This window comes from Ambystoma mexicanum, chromosome 7q (genome assembly GCF_040938575.1).
Source record: "Ambystoma mexicanum isolate Mex_15411 chromosome 7q, UKY_AmexF1_1, whole genome shotgun sequence".
Lineage (NCBI taxonomy): Eukaryota > Metazoa > Chordata > Amphibia > Caudata > Ambystomatidae > Ambystoma > Ambystoma mexicanum.
The window spans coordinates 1,071,936,667-1,071,957,762 of record NC_090941.1 but is presented as its reverse complement, the minus strand read 5'-3'; the positions used below and the strand labels follow the sequence as shown (position 1 = coordinate 1,071,957,762).

Sequence of the window (21,096 nt, the reverse complement as noted above, 5' to 3'; positions counted from 1 at the left end):
GCAAAATACAACTATTCACAAAAACACATACTCAATTCATCATGCACATTGTACCAAAATAGTCAAATGCAAGCCAAAGAGAGACTTATCTCTGGGATGAGTGCTGGCCTCTGCATGTGCACTCTCAGGTCTTGTAACAGGAGCACTTCAATGCTGCAAAGAGAGCGTGAGTTACTAATATGAATGTGTGATTACAACACACACACACAACCCTATCCATGTCCCAAAGTAAGTGACTTCTCCACAAACAAACCCCCCTGTCTACTGCTTTGTACCCATACGTTAGCTTGGCCCACCGATGGTTCATACACTGTCAATGCAGTAAGGCAGGCACATGTGGCCGTGCGGGAAATGGAAGAACAATGGGTCAAGAATCACACATGATATAATGGTCCCTGGGTGAGCTGCTAGATGCGTATAGCAAGGTGCAACTTCAGTACAAGTTGTGTTCTGGCAGCTGCATATTTCAATAGGTGGTGCACCTGGCAATTAGCACATGCAAATGACATGCAATGCCCACGAGTCTGTGACTCGCTGGGTGTCCCTGTGTGCTGTGTCAGTATCTGGCTAGGAATGCTACTACCCTAATAACTATGCTTCAATGGAGCAGGGGGTACTCCAGGATATGTTTGATGGCCCCTGCATGTGCCCCTGACAACTTGTAAAGCCACTTGGCATTTGGTCCTCAACGCATGCCAGCTGTACTGTGTGCTTCTCCATCAATGCCTGGCAAAGCTCCCCAGCACTGGTGCTACTTAGCATGCATGTGCAAGTGGCCTGGTGGAAGGTTGGCTGCAGTGTTGGCCCTTGTGCTGCTCACCTTGGCTGGAGATCCTGGAAACACATCTGCTTCTGTTGGACGTCTTCGCACAAGCCCTGTGCCTCTGCTTGCGCACACATTCACACGTCTGCACCACCGAATGTGGCTGGTTCTCTGGATTAGTCATCCCTGTGTCTGCCTGCAAAGGTAGTCTGGAGGCTCATCTTCCTGCAGAAAGGACCTAAAATAAATTAATAAGACATGAACATTCCCTGGGTGTGTCTTCATGCTGGTTGTCACTGGTCCGGGTCACAGACCTACATCCAAACTCCTCCCACCATCAGTTTCACTTTGACAGGCCAAGGGTGCAGGCTACTGTCTACAGCATGAAGTGCATCAAGCACATATACAGGCAAGAAAAGAACATACATCACAATCCACATCAATTAATGGAGACACCAATCACGTACTCACCCAAATTGATCACAGACATGGGGTGGATAAAACGCAACAAATCCCCACTAGGGGTGTTAACATAAGTAGTACAGCAGCAGACAGGCCACAGTTACAAGGAAAGTCCAAAGCCCTTGTGTAATATTTTGTAACACCGAACCATCCTAGCGAGCCCATGGATAAGGGAAGCAGAAGTGGCCTATGTGAGTTAGGACCCCAAGATGCAAACACATACACGAGACAAGCTTGAAGGGCCCAGCTGGAACAGACAGTGGATGCCTTCAAATGCCACAAAGCACCACACTGTCACATGAATGCACAATAGACAAACAATATTTAACTATATTAACTAATTAAACTAACAATGAACAACCTACATAACCTAATTAAAATAACTAACAAATAGTCAATATTAACTAACTAAACTAAAAGCAAAAATAAAAAATGGCCACATACGACCCGGGGGGAGGGGGGACCAGGAGGGGGGGAGGTACAGGGTGCACCTCAACACCCACATGCAATGAGGTTGAGACGAGTCTGCCTCATCCTGTTAAGGACGACGTGGCACAGGAGCCTGACCATGCCTAGGTGCAGCTTGCCCCTCGTTGGCAGCAAGTCTGCCGGACGGGTGAGCCTGGTTCTGTGCGGCAATGACACGCAGGTCTGCATGCAGAACCTCCAGTGATACACGTGCTTCCTCTTGCAAGGTAACAAGTGTAACACAGAGTTCTTCCTGCGTGGTCAGGCTGGACAACTCATGCATCTCCCGGCAAGCACGTAGCTCAGCCGAGATGGTACGCTCAAGCTGCTCAAACCTCTCCTCTGACCGCTCCCTCTGGGACATCAAGAGGACACCCAGAGTGGATCGGAAGGAAGCATACTCACCCTCCATGGCCTTCATGTGTGCCTCTGCGTGAGCAGCAATTGCTTGACGCAGAGACAACATTTCAGCCTGGTGTGCCCTGTCTGAGGCTGCCATGCCCAGCCTGAGCGAGCGGGCCGTGGACTGCGCCGCCTGCCGGTGGAGAAGCATCTGCCTAGCATGGGGGAGCACGGATTGGGCCACACGTTCCATGCTCACAGCGATGTTATCAAGTGCTGCCCCCTGACGTTCTGAATTGGCAGTCATGTCTTGCTCGCACTCAGTATACCTCGGTGGCGCACGGCGACCGCGTTGCTGGGCTTGACACCTGCGGGACCCAAGGACCGGCCGTCCTCGTTGGGTTGACACCGCCCGCGGATGCTCGACTACATGCCTCTGTCTACGTGATGCCCCAGGCACATCAGCGACTGGTGTGGAGGGTGACCCTGCATCCCGATCCACAACAGGTGGAGGACCCACCACTGTCTGGCCCCTCAGTGCAGGTGTCGTGGACAGAGGAGTGTCCACATCAGAATCACTCACCCCTGAAGTATGGACCTGATGCACATCCAACTTGACATGGCTGTCAGAGTGGTCATCTGGGCTGGACTCATTGCCAGCCAAAGACAAGATGATCTGAAGCACATGTGGGTTCTCGTGTTCTACCACCCCGTGATCCCCACTTATGCCGGGTTGTGGTTGTGATAACAACCCTGTGCCTGGCATGACAACACCATCCACTGGCTCCATTTCGTCATCATCTGAAAAGTGGAGAGAAAAAAAAATTAGTACACATTTTAGAAGCACATGACACACTTACACATAGACATCACACAGACAGCCAACACATGAAGTAGACATGTCACACACAAAAGAGAACCTGCCATGCATGCCTGGTCGATTTGACATTGCATCAGTGAGTAGGCATGTAGAACGGTGTTACACGGCTCAGAAGCGGGTTGATGTAGTGCAGAACATGTGCACGTTACTCACTATCTACATGAACAAGTACTTCATGATGTGTATCAAAAATCATGAAGCCAGTGGAAGGGCTAGTTCACGCATCATGTGCAATGTACATGCAATGGGTTGCATGGCTACAAGCAAAGCCCCCTCCCCCCCCTTCAGTTAAAATGCAGGGATGCCTTGCTTGGTAGCAAAAGGCTGACCAGAGACCTGTGTATTGGCAGACAGTGTTGACTAGCATCAATGGCATCATCTGAGTCAACTGACAACTCAGCAGATGATGATGGGACAGTAAGCAGGACACATGACAAACCCTCAGTAGTACACCCAAGTGTGCAAAAGCCACTACACCAGTTGGACAGAGTCAGTGGGCCTGAAACTGGGGGGAGGACCGGGCCCCACACAGACTGTGACACCCTAAACATGTGTGTGATGCAGGACAGGGCCAGAGTGGGCATGGCTTGGCTGAAGAAATCCCATGAAATGTTGCACATACAAGACACGTACTACAATGATCATCCAGGCAAGGACACATAGGGGCATGCATGGAATGCACATGGAGCATGAATGGGCACTCATGTCTCTGCGGAGCATCTGCCATCTGCACAGTCCAAGTGAGACACCCTGCATGAAGGGCAGATGTACCCCACTGCATGTGTCTGGCAGGTTGGCTGGTGGATGTTTTCATGTACACAGGAGGCTTGAACAGGCCATTGCAGTACACCAAAATGATGCACAATAGTTCAATGGTGTAATTGGGGTGCAAGGTGGGTGTAGGGGCAAGGGGGCATGCCTACGTGGAGTACACGCATGCAGGCAGAGGATGCATGCACGTCAGTCATGCAATATCATAGTCCCAGTGCTGAGAAGAAAACCACCCCTGGCTACATGCAGAAGAGCCACAGAGCAGGAACATGGACCGGAGGGGCATCTGGGTGACTAGCATGTGAGTTGGGTGCAAGTGTGGTGATGAGAACAGTCCCCGTCTGCTCTACATCTCCACCATCCTGCACAGCAAGCACGCATCTGTGAAGCATTGCATGACTAGCACATGAGAACCATGTACACATAGCATGTAGTGGCAGTCAAGCACAGCACATCACACAGGCAAACTACACATGGGCTGGACATACATGCAACAACACTCACTGGACTGGGCATCAAAGTCCTGCATCTCTCCCACTCCTTCGACCAATTCTGGTGCTATGAACTCTGCAATGAGTGCCTCGTGCGGAGTGAGGTCATCCTCCTCAGGTGGTGGCCCACCGCCAGTCACCAGAGTCATGCTGTAATTAGAGGCACGCTTGGCCTTAGTGCTGTGTTTGAGGTCATCCCAACGCTTCTTGCACTCGGCAGCTGTGTGCACCTCATGGCCGAATGCACTCACATTATCCGCCACATGATTCCAGTGGGTATTCCGATGGGCAGCTGTAGTATGACAATTCGGGCCCACTAGCATGTCACGTCTGTGGGCCTGCACGTAGTCCACAAGGGAGTCCAGTTCCTGCTTGCAGAAAGGCTTCTTCCTTTACGTGCAGGAGGCTGCGGCTGTGTCTGGGGTCCCAGTCTGTGCTGCAGATGCAACCTTCCTCTTCTTGGATAGTGGCGCGGACCCTGGCTGGCGAATGCCACCCTGATCAGTATGGCCAATGGGACCAGTGGATTGAACCAAGGGAGTGGCAGGTTGAAGGACGACCGAAGGCCTGATTTGCGTCAGTGACTGCTGGGTGCCCTGGAATGGACCCTGCCAGCAACATCCGCTGTGCCAGGGTCATTGACTGGGACTGTACTGGTTGGTAGACTCTGCCCCTGCACTTGCCAACACCCGGATGGTCGGGGCAGCAGATGACATTGCTGCCCCAGGGACACGTGCCTCGGTCAGGGCAACCCTGCATGCACCTATGGTGTTCCTCCTGACCGGCTGGAAATCTTCCAGGGACTCTTGAAGTGCCAATGCAGCCTGCGCTGGCAGACCCTGAGCCTGGGTGGTGGTGTCCACAGCTGCACCTGCAGCTACCACTACCCTTGGGCCTGTGGCAGTCGATGAAATGGACTGCCAGGTCACACGGGTTTCCAGTGCCAGATGCAAGAACTACATCTCTCGGAGCCACAGGGGGTGGTGGCATGACTGCACCAACACATGGCACATCATTGTGCTCAAGTGGCGCACCCCTGCCTCTTCCCCCTCTAAGGCCACCCTGGACACCCTGGAGTCCCCCTACTCCCTGGTCACCCCGGCCACGTCCCTGACCACGCCCGCCACGAGGAGTACACCCAGCTGAGGCGCCCCTCACCTTTGGTGGCCTCCCAACCATGGCACAGATGGAGTAGTGCCGGCACAGATGGAGAAGTGCCAATGGGAGGTGTACACCACAATTGTCCTGGGCAATTGGGGTGAAGGGGGTGGGATACAAGATGTTATAAGCACCCCTGAACCTGCAAGGCTGTATGTGACCCCGGTGATGAAGTGACGGGTCACGCAACGCTCAGGCACCCCAAAAACTGCAGTAAAACCGTGCACGCACCCCGGTAGCCCACGTGTGTGGAATTAACCTCCCGCAGTACGCGGTGGCACCCAGGGACACGAAAAACACTTACGCGTGGGACACGCAGGCTACTATGACCTCGCAAACGGGTACGCGATACACAGGGGCACCCGCAGTGGGAAAAATAGCATGCGCAACTCACCGTCACTAGCGTGATAATGAAAAATACGAGCAGCCAATACCCCGCCAAAAGAAGAGATACGTCCTTGATAGCTATGAAGTAGTGATGGTGCACGAAACAACACAAAGTAGCAACACACACGTCGGTCTCCACGAAAGGCACGTACAGCGAACTGCCGGGACCCACTCACCTTTAACCCGTGCTGAGGGAAACAACCGTGCGCGTCATGTCACTTATGCGCGTAGGCCCTTTCCTCGGATTACACGCATTAACACGTGGACGTACTGTTTTTTCACGTGCTGAATCACTATGCACCCGTCACGAGGGAAACACCCGCGCGCGTCATGTCACAGACGCGCTTACGCGCTAAGGGCCTTTCCTCGAATTTCACGCTGACGTACACTTTTTCCACCTGCCAAATCACTCCACATCAAGCAGGCCACGGAAGACCACGCTCCTGCCCAAAAGGCCATTTTCCTGCCCCCAAGAGCCCCGAGCACGCTCCCACCTGTCATCTGCTGCTGCCTGCCTGCTGTCCACGTGAACTGCAATTTGGTACCTGTACGTCAGCCATCTTCAGGGGTCCAGTTGCTGTGTCCACCCCTGCTGGAACAGAAGACTCCCGACTGGGATACCAGCGCTCCACAGCCCAGCCCCAGGACCCAGTTGCCCACCCACACCTGCCTCGGGGGTCGCCATGTTGGGGCAAACACCATCCGAGACCACTGGCGACCCCCAGCCCGAGAGGCAGAGGGCTACCAGCTTCAGTGAGAAGGAAGTTGGTGTCCTGGTGGAGCAAGTTCTGGGGCATTATGATGCCCTCTTCACACCATCGCGCGCCAACAAGGAAGGACGGGAGAGGATCTGGGAGGACGTAGTGGTTGCCATCAACGTGGAGGACTCGCGACATCAAGCACGTCCGGAAGTGTTGGGAGGACTTCAGGTCCAGGACCCTCAACAAGGCCCGGTACCTCGTGAAGGCAGAGGATGCAGAGGATGCAGAGGGGTGCCGGGTCATCCTGACCAACATCCAGATGAGGGTCCTGGAACGCATAAACCAACTGCGGAGGGGCCTGTGCATGTCGCTGTCCCTGACCCTGTGACTGCACCACCATGCACCAGCAGGGATGCCCCGTCCCAGGCCCGTCCACAGGTAGGGGGAAGGCCCACGTGTAAGCGACTTCAATTCAACACTACGGCCCTCATTACGACCCTGGCGGAAATCAACCGACCGGACCGCCATAGCGTAAATAGCGTTTCCGCCATTGCACGACGGAGCAAAGTGCGGCTATTTCCGACCCATCGGGCACGAGCACCACGCCATGCCGGAAGTGCAAAGTCTGCGATGGCGGAAATGACCCCAAAACGGCCCACACCGCCGCCGTACGGCGCCCTAGGTGCAATACCGCCACCCATCTTAGCGGACACCGCAGTGAGCGCCAACCGGAAAGTACGGTGACCGTAAATATACGGAAACGGAAGTAAAAGCATGGTCCCGGAACGGGAAACATCACGCCGTACACCTATAAAACCACAAATTCCACACAACCATTAAAAACACTACCCTGAGACACATCCCAACCCGTCATCCACCCTAGTGAAACCAAGAAAAATGGGAAAAGTAGCGAAGAAAGCGTGCGACCGCAAGCGGCAGGTCCACTTCTCCCGTGAGGAACTCACCGTGCTCACAGAGACCCTCCAGGAGAATGCTGCCGCCGTCTTCTCCACGCAAATGACCAGGACGGCACTTGCGAACAAGAAGGCCATATGGGCCCTGGTGGCACAGCGGGTAAGTGCGGTGGGGACCGCACCCCGCAACCCACAGCAATGCAGAAAGCGATGGGACGACCTGCGGATACGCGTCCGTAGCATACTTTCTGCCAACCGCAACATTGCCACAGCTACCGGGGGAGGATCGGAATCACCCATCAAGTTGACCCCCTGGGAAGAAATCTGTGCCTCCACCATTGGAATGGAGAGCATAGAGGGAGTCGGAGGGATGGAGAAAGGAGTGCAGACATCCGAAGAATCAGGTAGGTGTCCCAAATAAAACAATGCCAAAACCACAATGTACAATCATGTGAAGTACCACGTGTCCACATAGTGCAACAGTAACACATGTCCAGGAGAACGTCCACATACATAGGCCTGATAGCACACTTTAAAACTCACATCAAATACATAAATAATTAAAAATCCTAAAAACACCCTCTACACGTGCAGCAGGCACACCCTAACTGCAGGCTGCAAAACAACTGCACCCTCACTCCACACACAAATGAAACCACCTCCAAGGCCCCGACCCAAATCACCCTCAGGTACCACCCCAATGCATGTGATACATTGCCATTCCAATTCCCACAGACCCATTAATAACGCTCGCCCTCCTTTACTCCACCACAGTGTCCGATCCAAACGACGAGCTCCAGGACACCCCTACCAGCACACCTGCAAAGAAGGCCAAGACCAACGGCCAAAGACCCTCCACCTCAGCTGCACGCATCAAGACACGGAAGCAGCACAAATCAAGTGGCAGCACAGAGGAGGGAACTCCAACAGGCACCCCAGCAGCCAGCATGCCCACAACAGCACCACCACAGGTCCCCCCAATGGATGCCACAGTAGGCACTGCTTCTGGTGGCAGCAGCACCATAGGTGACACAGCATTAATGGCAGCATGCTCCGACACAGAAAACGGGGATGTCGAAGTTAGATCCATCCATGACCTGTCTCAATCCCCCTGTCTGTTCCATCCCGTACACCATGAGGATACCACGCAGGGGCACCCACAAGACGACGACTGGCCATCCCCCACAAGCCCTGTGGCAAGGCAACATGAGGTGACCAGCCACTCTGTGACACCACCGCAAATGGCCATGGCCCAGCAGAGGCAACAATCCCTCGACCAGGTAATCGTGCAACAGCAGCAACTGGCCACGCTCCTCAAGGACCATGCCGATGAATGTGGGGGCACTAAGGCAGACATAGAAACATCAACTGAGACACTTAGGGCAGAAATGGAGAGAAGTACAGAGACACTAAGGGCACAAATGGAGAGTAGCACCGAGAGCCTGAGAGTAGAAATGGAGAGAAGCACCGAGAGCCTGAGAGTACAAATGGAGAGAAGCACCGAGAGCCTGAGGGGGGAACTGCATGCGATGTCCAAAGACGTATGTGCCGAACTTGCCGCAGTGCGCCGTGTGCTCACTGAGCTCTCACAAACCCTTAGGGACATGCATGGACGTGAGCAGGCAGAGACATCATCCGTTGCAAGTTCCGTCCAGGGCAGCCCCCAACGTAGATCTGGGAGGAACCTGCGCTCCACAGGCAGGGGTGCCCCTGATACCCGGAGAGGGGGCTTGCAATAGCGACTGCCCACTGACAATGAGCATCTTTGGACACTGGTGTTCGGGGGGAGGTAGGAGGGTGGAGGGGGTGTGTTGGGCTCACTTGGGTGGCGGGTCGATAGGGTGTTTAACATGATATCACATATGCCATAAACAATGCACGATCATCCAATGAGATGTGTGGACATTGATCTTTGTGTACGAGGCCATTATAGGCGTACAGTCCATATTGTGCATGTTCCAGACACACACAGTGCCACGAGTCCCGTGTCCATGTATCAGCCACCAGGCGTGAGTGCTAGAAGCATGCATCTATGAGGTACGTGAGTGGGCATGGTTGTAGTCCTCCTCATGCTGGTCCCGTGGGTTCCGGACTGGTGTGAGGAGCCATCTCTTCAGTGGATACCCGGCATCACCTGTATGTGGACAATAAAGGAATTTTGAGGAATGCCATTGCTACGTACGCACCCCCCCCCCTTCCTGCCAGGTCATTGCCGCATCACATACCCCACATCATCATGCATGAAATGAGACTCACCGAGTAGCCAGGATCTGATCCCTGCGTGTCGCTCCATGTAGCGTGGTATTGTAGAGTTCCTCAAGACCATAGAATCATGGGTTGATCCAGGGAATCGGGCACAACAATGTGTAATGATCCTGTTGGAGTCACACACCATTTGTACATTCAGAGAATGAAATTGTTTTCGGTTGCGGTACTGGGCCTCCATGGCATGTGGGACGACCAATTCCACATGGGTGCAGTCGATGGCACCAATGCAACCCGGTATGCCGGCAAGTGCATGGAATCCCACTTTTGTGTTGGTAATTTCCTGCTCCGAGCGTGGTAGAGAGATGTAGTCGTCTGCGTGCTGCAGGAGGGCATCGAGCACTTGCAATAGTGTCCGTGAGAACAGTGGCTGTGATATGCCATGCAACTGTCCGACTGTGTGCTGGTAGGTGCCTGTGGCCAGGAAGTGGAGTACAGACACCACCTTCAGTAGGGGTGGGATGGCGGTTGGGCTATCTATCATGCTGACAAGGTCAGCCTGTGTCATGTCCACAATGGCGGTTATGGTGTCCCGGTCCAAACGGTAGAGGGTGTGGATCTGCTCATCAGTGAGGTTGAACGGATGTGCTCAGAGGCGTGGGATTGCGGGCTGCCTGCGTGGTGGTAGTGGCTGTGCTGGCGGCCCTTGCTGGCCCTGTCTTGCCCTCCTCCTCCTCCGTCTCCTCCGTGCGGCCGGTTGTAGTTGGTGTTCGTCTTCTTCTTGAAGTTGGAGTACTTGCAGTGCTATCAGGTCCCCCAGGGCCAACATAGCTAGTCCTGCCGGTAGCATTTCGGAGTGGGTGTGGTTGTGGGAGGAGGCTGGGTGTGCAATTTATGTGTTTTCAGGCTGTATGGCCTCCACCTGTGGTGATTCATTCCACCTGTGCAAGCTGCTCTCCCCTTTGGGCGAGCACGTCCCGCACACAACGCTGCAATTCGACGAATGGCATCTTGCTATTACAATCATGTATTTGTACCCGATGGCAGTGTAACATTGGTTGATATGTTCATTCTGCTATGGTCCCATTGTTTCACATACTATCTTTGCAGTCGCAAACAGACTTGTGAAGGGTCAGTGGAACGTAGTACTCGAGTAACGGTGGACCCTCATGCAACACTGTACCGAGGTTCACTGACGGGCGGGGCGTCCCATTTGTGAGTGAAGGCAGTTGCCATTTTCACACACAGCCGCACTAGATGGATAAATTTGTGATTTCAAGCGGCCACAGATGCCTTTTCGACGTGATGTTGCAAATGAGGAATTCGAAGGGCGGCGCTTTCGGTTTTCAGCTAGCGGCGAGGAGATGCCCACAGGTCTGACTGCAAATATAACGTTCTATTGTTCAATGTCCTTGGGACAGGGGCCATGGCGAGGATGCAATGATTGATATGAATAGTTTGGGATGCGCAATAGCGAAGTGGGCGATAAGGCCGGACGTTCCCAAATACATGTTACTTCACAACACTGGAATTACGGGCTGGGGCACAGTGGATTTTGCAGGCTGCATAACGCACAGACTCAATGGAAATTTCACATGTTATGTGAGTATGGAAACAGGCGTTTTCATTACGGGATGAGGGAATGATGTATGGATGCATGGACAGATGATTTGATACAGAGTTTGCCATGTACAGGGCTTCTTGGAATCTATCCGCCTCCCCTGCGCTATGTGATGCAGGGCTGCCATAGTGGGACCATCGTCTATCTGGCCTTGTTGAGCCCTCCCTGTCTCGACGCGCCTTCAGACACTTGTGTCTATGCACGTTACCAATCCCATCTGATGGATTCTGTTTTAACAGACGCATGCACAGGAACACTTGTTTGTGATAGTGTTTTCACCTCGATATAGATAGTTATGATTCGCAAGTGGTTTTTGGGTGGTGATGATCCTTTGGAGTGGGCTAGCATGCATATGGCTGTGGATTTGGTGTGATCATTGAAGTGAGTAATTCAAATGAAGTTCTGATGGCCATACTATTCTTTTTCATTTCATTTGGGTGACAGGTATCTCCTCCCCTTTTGCCACTGCCATCTGTATGCCACTCCTGCAGATGGATTTTACTCCCGACACCTGCTGCTTCGTGTTAATCAGTGGAGCAGCATTACGATCTTATGGGACGATCGCCAATGGGCCACATGCCCTTACGCAGTACTAGTGGCTAGGAGCAACATTTCGGCCTTTCAGCTGGACTAGTGCCTCCCTATTGGGACGGCCCTGCGGTTCTAGGCGCTTCCATGTTGCCTTTTCGTACGAGAATGTAGCCCCTGTGTACCATGAAGGAACAGGGCGTCACACAAGAAGTAGCTGGTCATTTATTGCGGATGCAGCCCACAATGGTGAAATGTATTTTGGAGTTCATGGCCTAATGGCTGTATGGGCTTGGTGAATTTGTTGTGCATTAAATTTCTATTCTGATATGAACCGTGTAGCGTTCTTCTTTGCAAGTGATGTGGCATATTCCTATTTGGGGAGCGATGTATTGTGAGGAGATCTGCATTGGGTTCCAGCTTCGGAGTATAGTTGCGTGGTACTGTGCTGGGCGCGTTTGCCTACGAAGCCCAGTGAGGTCAGGGATAAGGGCTGCCAATATGACTGTTTTGATGATGTCATGCTCAGGGGCGGGGGATTAGCTTTTGTGTAACAGATGCCGGTCAGCCAGTTGGATTGGTGGAATGATGTGATTATCGGAATATGGCTGGTCACAGGTGCCTGTGTTTGCGTGCGTTTCTTGGTGGGAGACTGAGGTCATGTCCATTTGTATAGCTTCTGTATTCGTGCCATCTGTGCCCTGCAGCTCCCATTGGCCCCTCTTGAGATTCATTTGTTCCTTGGCAGGCATGGATGACTAGTACATTTCACTGGTTGCATTGTGTGACTTCATTAGACCTACGGGGAGTTGTACGATGTGGCCAGGGAGCGGTGTACAGGCACTCAGTAGGGCCGTTTACGGTTGGTTCGCGATGCCGTACTTCTCACCATGGCGGAATGGTACTTTCCGCCGTGCTTGATGGCGTTAGGTGCATGTCCGCTAGGGTCAGAATTCGCGTACCGTTGCGCCATGGTGGTAATTACGGTTTGGCATGGCGCGCGCGCGCGTACTTGGTGCAGTTAGCGTTGGCGTTCACTACGGTGTCGCTAATGGCATCGTACTTTGCGGTGACGGGTCATGATCGCACCGAGCGCTATTCGATGGCGGTATTGCATTTCCGCCATCGTTTTTCGATTTCCGCCAGGGTCGTAATGAGGCCCTACAGCTAAGTCAGTGCCTAGTCTGGGATGCTGATGGAAGCCCTTATTGATGTATTTTTATGTCCAGTTCATTTACTCTGGATGACAACCCTTATATAACAGCCCTCTCTCAGAATCCCCCCAACCCCGCTGAGCCAAGAAGTAGGTTTGTTTTGCAAATTTAAAAGGTTTATTTGAAAATTAAACAATATATATCTATCACACTTTTATAGTAAATTAATATTTGATAGCACACTTGTGAGGATGATAGTGATCAACAATGGATAATGTTACAGTGGTACACTCTTTTTGATGGCTTAGAAGTGATATAGAGAGGATGACGTAGCTGAGAATGCTTTTATGGCTTCAAGGACAATGCAATGATGAATGAAAATGCAGTACAGAAAATAAACTTGATATGACTTCAGGGAAAAGGGATGATTTTAAAACAGGCAAAGTACTTTAAAGGTGGTATGCAAAGAAGGTAGTTTTTCGGATTTGAAATTTTAAAGCTCAGAATGACAGATGACAGTTTTCAGTTTTAAAGATGACAGAATGACACGGAGGCAGTTCTAATAGGCTAAAATAGTTTGGATACGATTATTTTAAACTAAGAGATTGGTTTTGGCACAGTGCTAGCTGGGTACTCACACTAGATTTTGGACAGGAATGCGACTTTGTCACCGATCGGGTCAGGATTGGCTGGACTTCTGCTAGCAGTTCTTCACAGCGATCTGGTCTCTGGTTCTCTCTGGTTCCGGATACAGCACTGCTTTCTGGATACTGCTACAGGTTCTTGCAAAAGTTCTTGGCAAAGAATTCAAACAGCTTGCCCGGCTGTTGAATAGTTTGGTTGGTTTTGAGGCCTGCTGAAGAGGATTCAGCTTGTGGATTCAGACCTCTCTGCTACAAATTCTGGAGTTAATTTCTGGTCTCTGGAGATTGATGGATTTGAAGTCTGGATCTCTGGATGTGAAGTCTGAAGTCTCCCGGCAAAGCGTCCTGCAAGAAAGTGGAAAGTGAATGTCCCTACCTGGGTTCCAGTGTTCCTTTTATGTGTTTTGAAAATGGGTGTGTGCCTGGGCCTAGCTAAGCCTGCCCCTCTCACTTATCATTGGCCAAGCTTTCCTCTCTCCCTTGATTGGGGGAAAGAAATGCAGTATCAGAGTGATGCTGTAGGTTTTATGGTCAGAGGAACCTCCCCTTGTCAAATTGCACACAAATCTATTTCTGATCCAAATACATATTTATCTATGTACCATTTTTCTAATGTAATAGGTCCAGTTAACATATTTTCTGTAGCACCAAACCATCCGATCCCTGTCTTTGTACGATGTCATGTCCACTTATGAAAGAATTTTCCCCTTTTCATCCAGACAACGACCTCTGAACCTTTGCAGATTTAACACAAATGTGCCCCAGGGATATGGGTTTCAGATGATAAAGTGTCAGATTTTTTAACATGCATACATTTGGAGTAACAACCTTTTTTTCTGCTACTATCCCCAAGAACATACCACAGGGTCCTAACACCTCTTAAAATGTGCACAGAAAAATCACAAGAATGGTGATGTTATTTATATAATTTTGACAAGTCCGCACTGTGAATTATCCATCTTTTTAAAATCATGCTCTGGCCCCAAAGGGTTGTGGTTTTTCAAAGCACATGGTGGAATTTCTGGTTTATCCACTTCCCCCAAGCTCAGCTTGCTCTCACAGGCACTGCCCCTCCCAGTTTCTCCCAAGAGGAAGCCATTTGTATATAGTGAGTTAGTTAGTGTTAGGTTTCCTTTCTCTACTTTTTTTATTTTGGGACACTTGGACAATGCCCCAATGCCCACGTTTTTGTATATAGTTCTTAGTTAGGTAGTTATTTTTTTATAGGTTTCATTTCATTAGTTGGGCTCATGGACCCTGGTTTCAATCTCTGTACATAGTTGGACTGTGGATTTCTGCAAAACTTTTACTTTGCCATGGATCAATGGATTTTGAAATTTCTGTTCCCTTTGGATTTGCTTTGGTGGACAAGGAGTTTTCACTGACTTGGATGACTTTGGATTGTGACTTCATTATTTTCATTTTATTTTTGGGACATGCATTCTTTTTGTATTAATAATATTTTCCTGCTTTTATTCCATTTGCTTAATTTTCAGCACAATACATTTTGATTTCTTACTTCCATGTTTGGTATTCGCTCATTGGTTTACTGCATGTCACGATGTGGGTTTGCACAATCACTGGCACAGAGTGTTGATGTGCATAGTTGACTTTTGGTTTGTGACAAGAAATAGGCCTTTCAGTGTGGGGTGGATGGGAAACTTGATTGTGTCTCAGGATTGGGGTGGCGTGCAGTGGGATTTCAGTGGACGTGAGGCCTATGAATGTGCATCTTGATGACATGTTGGGTGGGGACATGAGTCGGGGCCTGCTGGCAGGTGCCTGTCAATGCAGGGTGGGGGGGTGCAGGGGGACATGACTCGGGGCTCACTGGTGCATGGTGACATGTGGGCTAGCTGGGGGGCATGGCCAGGGTGGATGGGCTGCCTATGGGACATGACCAGCGGTGCAGGGTAGTCCCCTGTGGTGTGGGCTGGCTGCAGGGCTGGGGAGGGGGTACAGGGCACACCTGGGAGGACACACACTGCAAAATCACATTTGGAACTCCCTGCGCACCCCTCAGAATACACGTAGCCCGCTCGCACAGGGCCTGTCACGTGTGATTCTCCACGCGCACCCCCGAAATACACATACCCCGCTCGAACAGGGCCTGTCACGTTGAATTCTCCACGCGCACCCCCGAAATACACATACCCCGCTCACACAGGGCCTGTCGCGTGTGTTACTCCATGCGCAGCCTCGTAATACACGTACCCCGCTCGCATGTGATTGTCCATGCGCACCCCCGAAATACACATACCCCGCTCGCACAGGGCCTGTCACGTGTGATTCTCCATGCGCATCCCCGAAATACACGTACCCCACTCGCACAAAGCCTGTCACGTGTGATTCTCCACGTGCACCCCCGAAATACACGTACCCCACTCGCACAAGGGCTGTCGCATGTGATTCTCCAGGCGCACCGCCGAAATACACGTACCCCGCTTGCACAGGGCCTGTTGCATGTGATTCTCCACGTGCACCCTCGAAATACACGTACCCTGCTCGCACAAGGCCTGACGCATGTGATTGTCCACGCGCACCCCCGAAATACATGTACCCTGCTCGCACAGGGCCTGTTGCGTGTGATTCTCCACGCGCACCCCCGAAATACACGTACCCCTCTTGCACAAGGCCTGTCGCGTGTGATTGCCCATGCGCACCCCCCAAATACACGTACCCCGCTCGCACAAGGCCTGTCGCGTGTGATTCTCCACGTGCACCACCGAAATACACGTACCCCACTCGCACAAGGCCTGTCGCATGTGATTCTCCATGCGCACCCCCGAAATACACGTACCCCGCTCGTACAGGGACTGTCATGTGTGATTCTCCACGCGCACCCCCGAAATACATGTACCCCGCTCGCACAGGGCCTGTCACATTGGATTCTCCATGCGCACCCCGAAATACACATACCCAGCTCGCACAGGGCCTGTCGCGTGTGATTGTCCACGCGCACCCCCTAAATACATCTACCCTGCTCGCACAAGGCCTGTTGCGTGTGATTCTCCAGGCGCACCCCCGAAATACATGTACCCCGCTCGCACAGGGCCTGTCGCGTGTGATTCTCCATGCGCACCCCCGAAATACACGTACCCCGCTCGCACAGGGTCTGCCACATGTGATTCTCCACGCACCACCGAAATAAATGTACCCCGCTCGCACAGGGCCTGTCGCGTGTGATTCTCCACGTGCACCTTCGAAATACACGTACCCCGCTCGCACAAGGCCTGTTACATGTGATTGTCAACGCGCACCCCCGAAATACACGTACCCCGCTCGTACAGGGCCTGGCGCGTGTGATTCTCCACGCGCACCCCCGAAATACACGTATCCCGCTCGCACAAGGCCTGTCGCGTGTGATTGTCCACGCGCACCCCCGAAATACACATACCCTGCTCGCACAAGGCCTGTCACGTGTGATTCTCCACGTGCACCCCCGAAATACACGTACCCCACTCGCACAAGGCCTGTCACATGTGATTCTCCACGCGCACCCCCGAAATACACGTAGCCCGCTTGCACAGGGCCTGTCGTGTGTGATTCTCCACGCACACCCTGCTGAGTGCAGGGTTCGTGTATTCGGAGGGGTGCGTGGGGAGTTTTACAGACATTTTCGTGGTTGGGGGGCTGTATGCTGGTCCACTGGCCTGTGCGCCATCTATGGGATTTGTGCACTGTTCATGGCGCACGGGAGGGTTTGGGGGCGTAACTGGCGCTGCTGCAGGTTCACTGCGCCACTCTGCGCCATGGATCATTATGGATGTTAGAATCCATGAATATGCTGTGCGCGAAAATGGATTTTGGCACACTTGGCAGGCGCAGACTGCCGCACGCGCACACTGTGCGCCAGCCGCGTGCGCCACTTGTGCGCCGATTTCTATGAATTACCCCCTGAAAGTGACCTGGATTCACGGTCACCAGATAAGATCTGACAAATGGCTGTGTTGATCGCTTGCCTTGGCGCTCATAAAGAATGTCATAATTCCAAGTGAAATTGACAAAAAAGAATGATACTTATTGATACATGAAACAAATCAGGCTGGCCAAGGCAAGGCATCATCACAGCCATTTTTGGGTCTGCCTGGCTAAACCTCCCTCCAGGCAGACCCAAAGTCAAAAAACAAGGAGGGATCATGGGAGTCCCTCTGCCAGACATTAGCCTCGGTTACAAGAGACTTAACCAGAGGAGATATATCTAAAACATATCAGTCTTTGTCCTGCCTTGGTGAACAGCATTCATCTGTAAGCAGAGTCTGTTTCATTCAACCAGTGTTAGTAGCACATTTTTAGAAACTGGTACAAGTCAGCCCATCAGGAATGTCTTTCCAGAATATTAAAGAGATGCTTTGTGGACCCATGAGTCCTGTGATGCTATGTCACCCCATCCCTCATCGACCTTCACTGGCTCCCACTGCACGCACAAATCACTTTCAAGTCTTGCTGGATCATCTATAAGGCAGTCACCCTCAAGTTACCCGGTACCTCGCGAAACAACTCAGCATCTCCAGTGGACAACACCCCACCAGAAGCCAGGACACGTGTAGACTTGAAATCCACTGCTGCAAAAACGAAAGGACCAGAAAACAAGCCTCCTCTGTTTATGCCCCAAGACTATGGAACCTCCTCCCCGTCATTATCAGACTCGCCCCACACTCCTACAATTCAGAAAATAACTCAATACCCACCTCTTCAAGGAGTCTCTGCTCTTCAACCCCTAGACCATCATGTTGCCCCTTGTGTCACCTGACTCGTAAAAGCACTCTGTTATGTATCTGTATTGTTGTATACCGCTGTAAAGCGCTCTGTCGCTTCTCAAAGCCAGGTCAGCGCTCAATAAATACAACAATAATAATAAAAATAACAGTAGTAATAATAATAATGTCTTTTACTATCCGCTCCTATATTCATAAAAGTGTGATTTATAGCACAGAAAATGTACATGCACAAGCCCCAATGAGAAAATAACCAGGAATGGGTGTTGATGAAACTGGTCGCCTGGTCATGTTACAGGACTCCTACATATTTGTAAAATGTTTGAAAATAATGTTTTTCCAAATATTAAAGAAGTAGCAGAGAAATGTACTCTGGAACTGTTCATTGTCATAGAGTGCTTTAATCCCTCCGGGAGGATACGAGTCGCCTCATGAGAATGATGACGCCCGCTGAAGTGCAGCAGTGCTCCATTCGGCTGAGTAGTTGGCCCAGAAAGGCAGCCGGCGCGAGGTGAGGAAGCCCATCCGGGCACGCCGCCTATTTTTCGGTGCCGCCTATTTTTCGGGAACCAACTGGGCCCCCAGGCCCTCCGAGCGTCCCTCTCCCACCCCGCACCCTCTTCCTGATTCCCGCTCCCCTCCCGCCTCCCAACCCGCCCATCCCCGCTCTGATTGGGCTGTGAGCCCAGGTTGAAAGGGTCTAGCGACCCTCCTCGCACCGGCCCCTGCATTCACTGCAGGCAGCCGGCGCGAGGTGAGGAAGCCCATCCGGGCACGCCGCCTATTTCTCGGGAGCCAACTGGGCCCCCAGGCCCTCCGAGCGTCCCTCTCCCACCCCGCACCTTGTTCCTGATTCCCGCTCCCCTCCCGCCTCCCAACCCGCCCATCCCCGCTCTGATTGGGCCGTGAGCCCAGGTTGAAAGGGTCTAGCGACCCTCCTCGCACCGGCCCCTGCATTCACTGCAGGCAGCCGGCGCGAGGTGAGGAAGCCCATCCGGGCACGCCGCCTATTTCTCGGGAGCCAACTGGGCCCCCAGGCCCTCCGAGCGTCCCTCTCCCACCCCGCACCCTCTTCCTGATTCCCGCTCCCCTCCCGCCTCCCAACCCGCCCATCCCCGCTCTGATTGGGCCGTGAGCCCAGGTTGAAAGGGTCTAGCGACCCTCCTCGCACCGGCCCCTGCATTCACTGCAGGCAGCCGGCGCGAGGTGAGGAAGCCCATCCGGGCACACCGCATATTTCTCGGGAGCCAACTGGGCCCCCAGGCCCTCCGAGCGTCCCTCTCCCACCCCGCACCCTCTTCCAGATTCCCGCTCCCCTCCCGCCTCCCAACCCGCCCATCCCCGCTCTGATTGGGCCGTGAGCCCAGGTTGAAAGGGTCTAGCGACCCTCCTCGCACCGGCCCCTGCATTCACTGCAGGCAGCCGGCGCGAGGTGAGGAAGCCCATCCGGGCACGCCGCCTATTTTTCGGGAGCCAACTGGGCCCCCAGGCCCTCCGAGCGTCCCTCTCCCACCCCGCACCCTCTTCCTGATTTCCCGCTCCCCTCCCGCCTCCCAACCCGCCCATGCCCGCTCTGATTGGGCCGTGAGCCCAGGTTGAAAGGGTCTAGCGACCCTCCTCGCACCGGCCCCTGCATTCACTGCAGGCAGCCAGCGTGAGGTGAGGAAGCCCATCCGGGCACGCCGCCTATTTTTCGGTGCCGCCTATTTTTCGGGAGCCAACTGGGCCCCCAGGCCCTCCGAGCGTCCCTCTCCCACCCCGCACCCTCTTCCTGATTCCCGCTCCCCTCCCGCCTCCCAACCCGCCCATCCCCGCTCTGATTGGGCCGTGAGCCCAGGTTGAAAGGGTCTAGCGACCCTCCTCGCACCGGCCCCTGCATTCACTGCAGGCAGCCAGCGCGAGGTGAGGAAGCCCATCCGGGCACGCCGCCTATTTTTCGGGAGCCAACTGGGCCCCCAGGCCCTCCGAGCGTCCCTCTCCCACCCCGCACCCTCTTCCTGATTCCCGCTCCCCTCCCGCCTCCCAACCAGCCCATCCCCGCTCTGATTGGGCCGTGAGCCCAGGTTGAAAGGGTCTAGCGACCCTCCTCGCACCGGCCCCTGCATTCACTGCAGGCAGCCGGCGCGAGGTGAGGAAGCCCATCCGGGCACGCCGCCTATTTTTCGGGAGCCAACTGGGCCCCCAGGCCCTCCGAGCGTCCCTCTCCCACCCCGCACCCTCTTCCTGATTCCCGCTCCCCTCCCGCCTCCCAACCCGCCCATCCCCGCTCTGATTGGGCCGTGAGCCCAGGTTGAAAGGGTCTAGAGACCCTCCTCGCACCGGCCCCTGCATTCACTGCAGGCAGCCGGCGCGAGGTGAGGAAGCCCATCCGGGCACGCCGCCTATTTTTCGGCGCCGCCTATTTTTCGGGAGCCAACTGGGCCCCCAGGCCCTCCGAGCGTCCCTCTCCCACCCCGCACCCTCTTCCTGATTCCCGCTCCCCTCCCTCCTCCCAACCCGCCCATCCCCGCTCTGATTGGGCCGTGAGCCCAGGTTGAAAGGGTCTAGCGACCCTCCTCGCACCGGCCCCTGCATTCACTGCAGGCAGCCGGCGCGAGGTGAGGAAGCCCATCCGGGCACGCCGCCTATTTCTCGGGAGCCAACTGGGCCCCCAGGCCCTCCGAGCGTCCCTCTCCCACCCCGCACCCTCTTCCTGATTCCCGCTCCCCTCCCGCCTCCCAACCCGCCCATCCCCGCTCTGATTGGGCCGTGAGCCCAGGTTGAAAGGGTCTAGCGACCCTCCTCGCACCGGCCCCTGCATTCACTGCAGGCAGCCGGTGCGAGGTGATGAAGCCCATCCGGGCACGCCGCCTATTTTTCGGGAGCCAACTGGGCCCCCAGGCCCTCCGA

At 53.6% G+C, this 21,096-nt stretch overlaps 1 protein-coding gene across 1 annotated transcript in view; it reads right to left on the bottom strand.

Annotated features, from left to right (window-relative positions):
- Nucleotides 1–2,758: 2,758 nt before the first annotated feature.
- LOC138528166 (major royal jelly protein 5-like) overlaps nt 2,759–21,096 on the bottom strand; it is a 37,404-nt gene continuing 19,066 nt past the window's right edge. The window contains exon 2 of the mRNA XM_069639619.1: nt 2,759–2,836. Coding sequence (XP_069495720.1) covers nt 2,759–2,836 — 78 coding nt within the window. The remainder of the gene's footprint in view (nt 2,837–21,096) is intronic.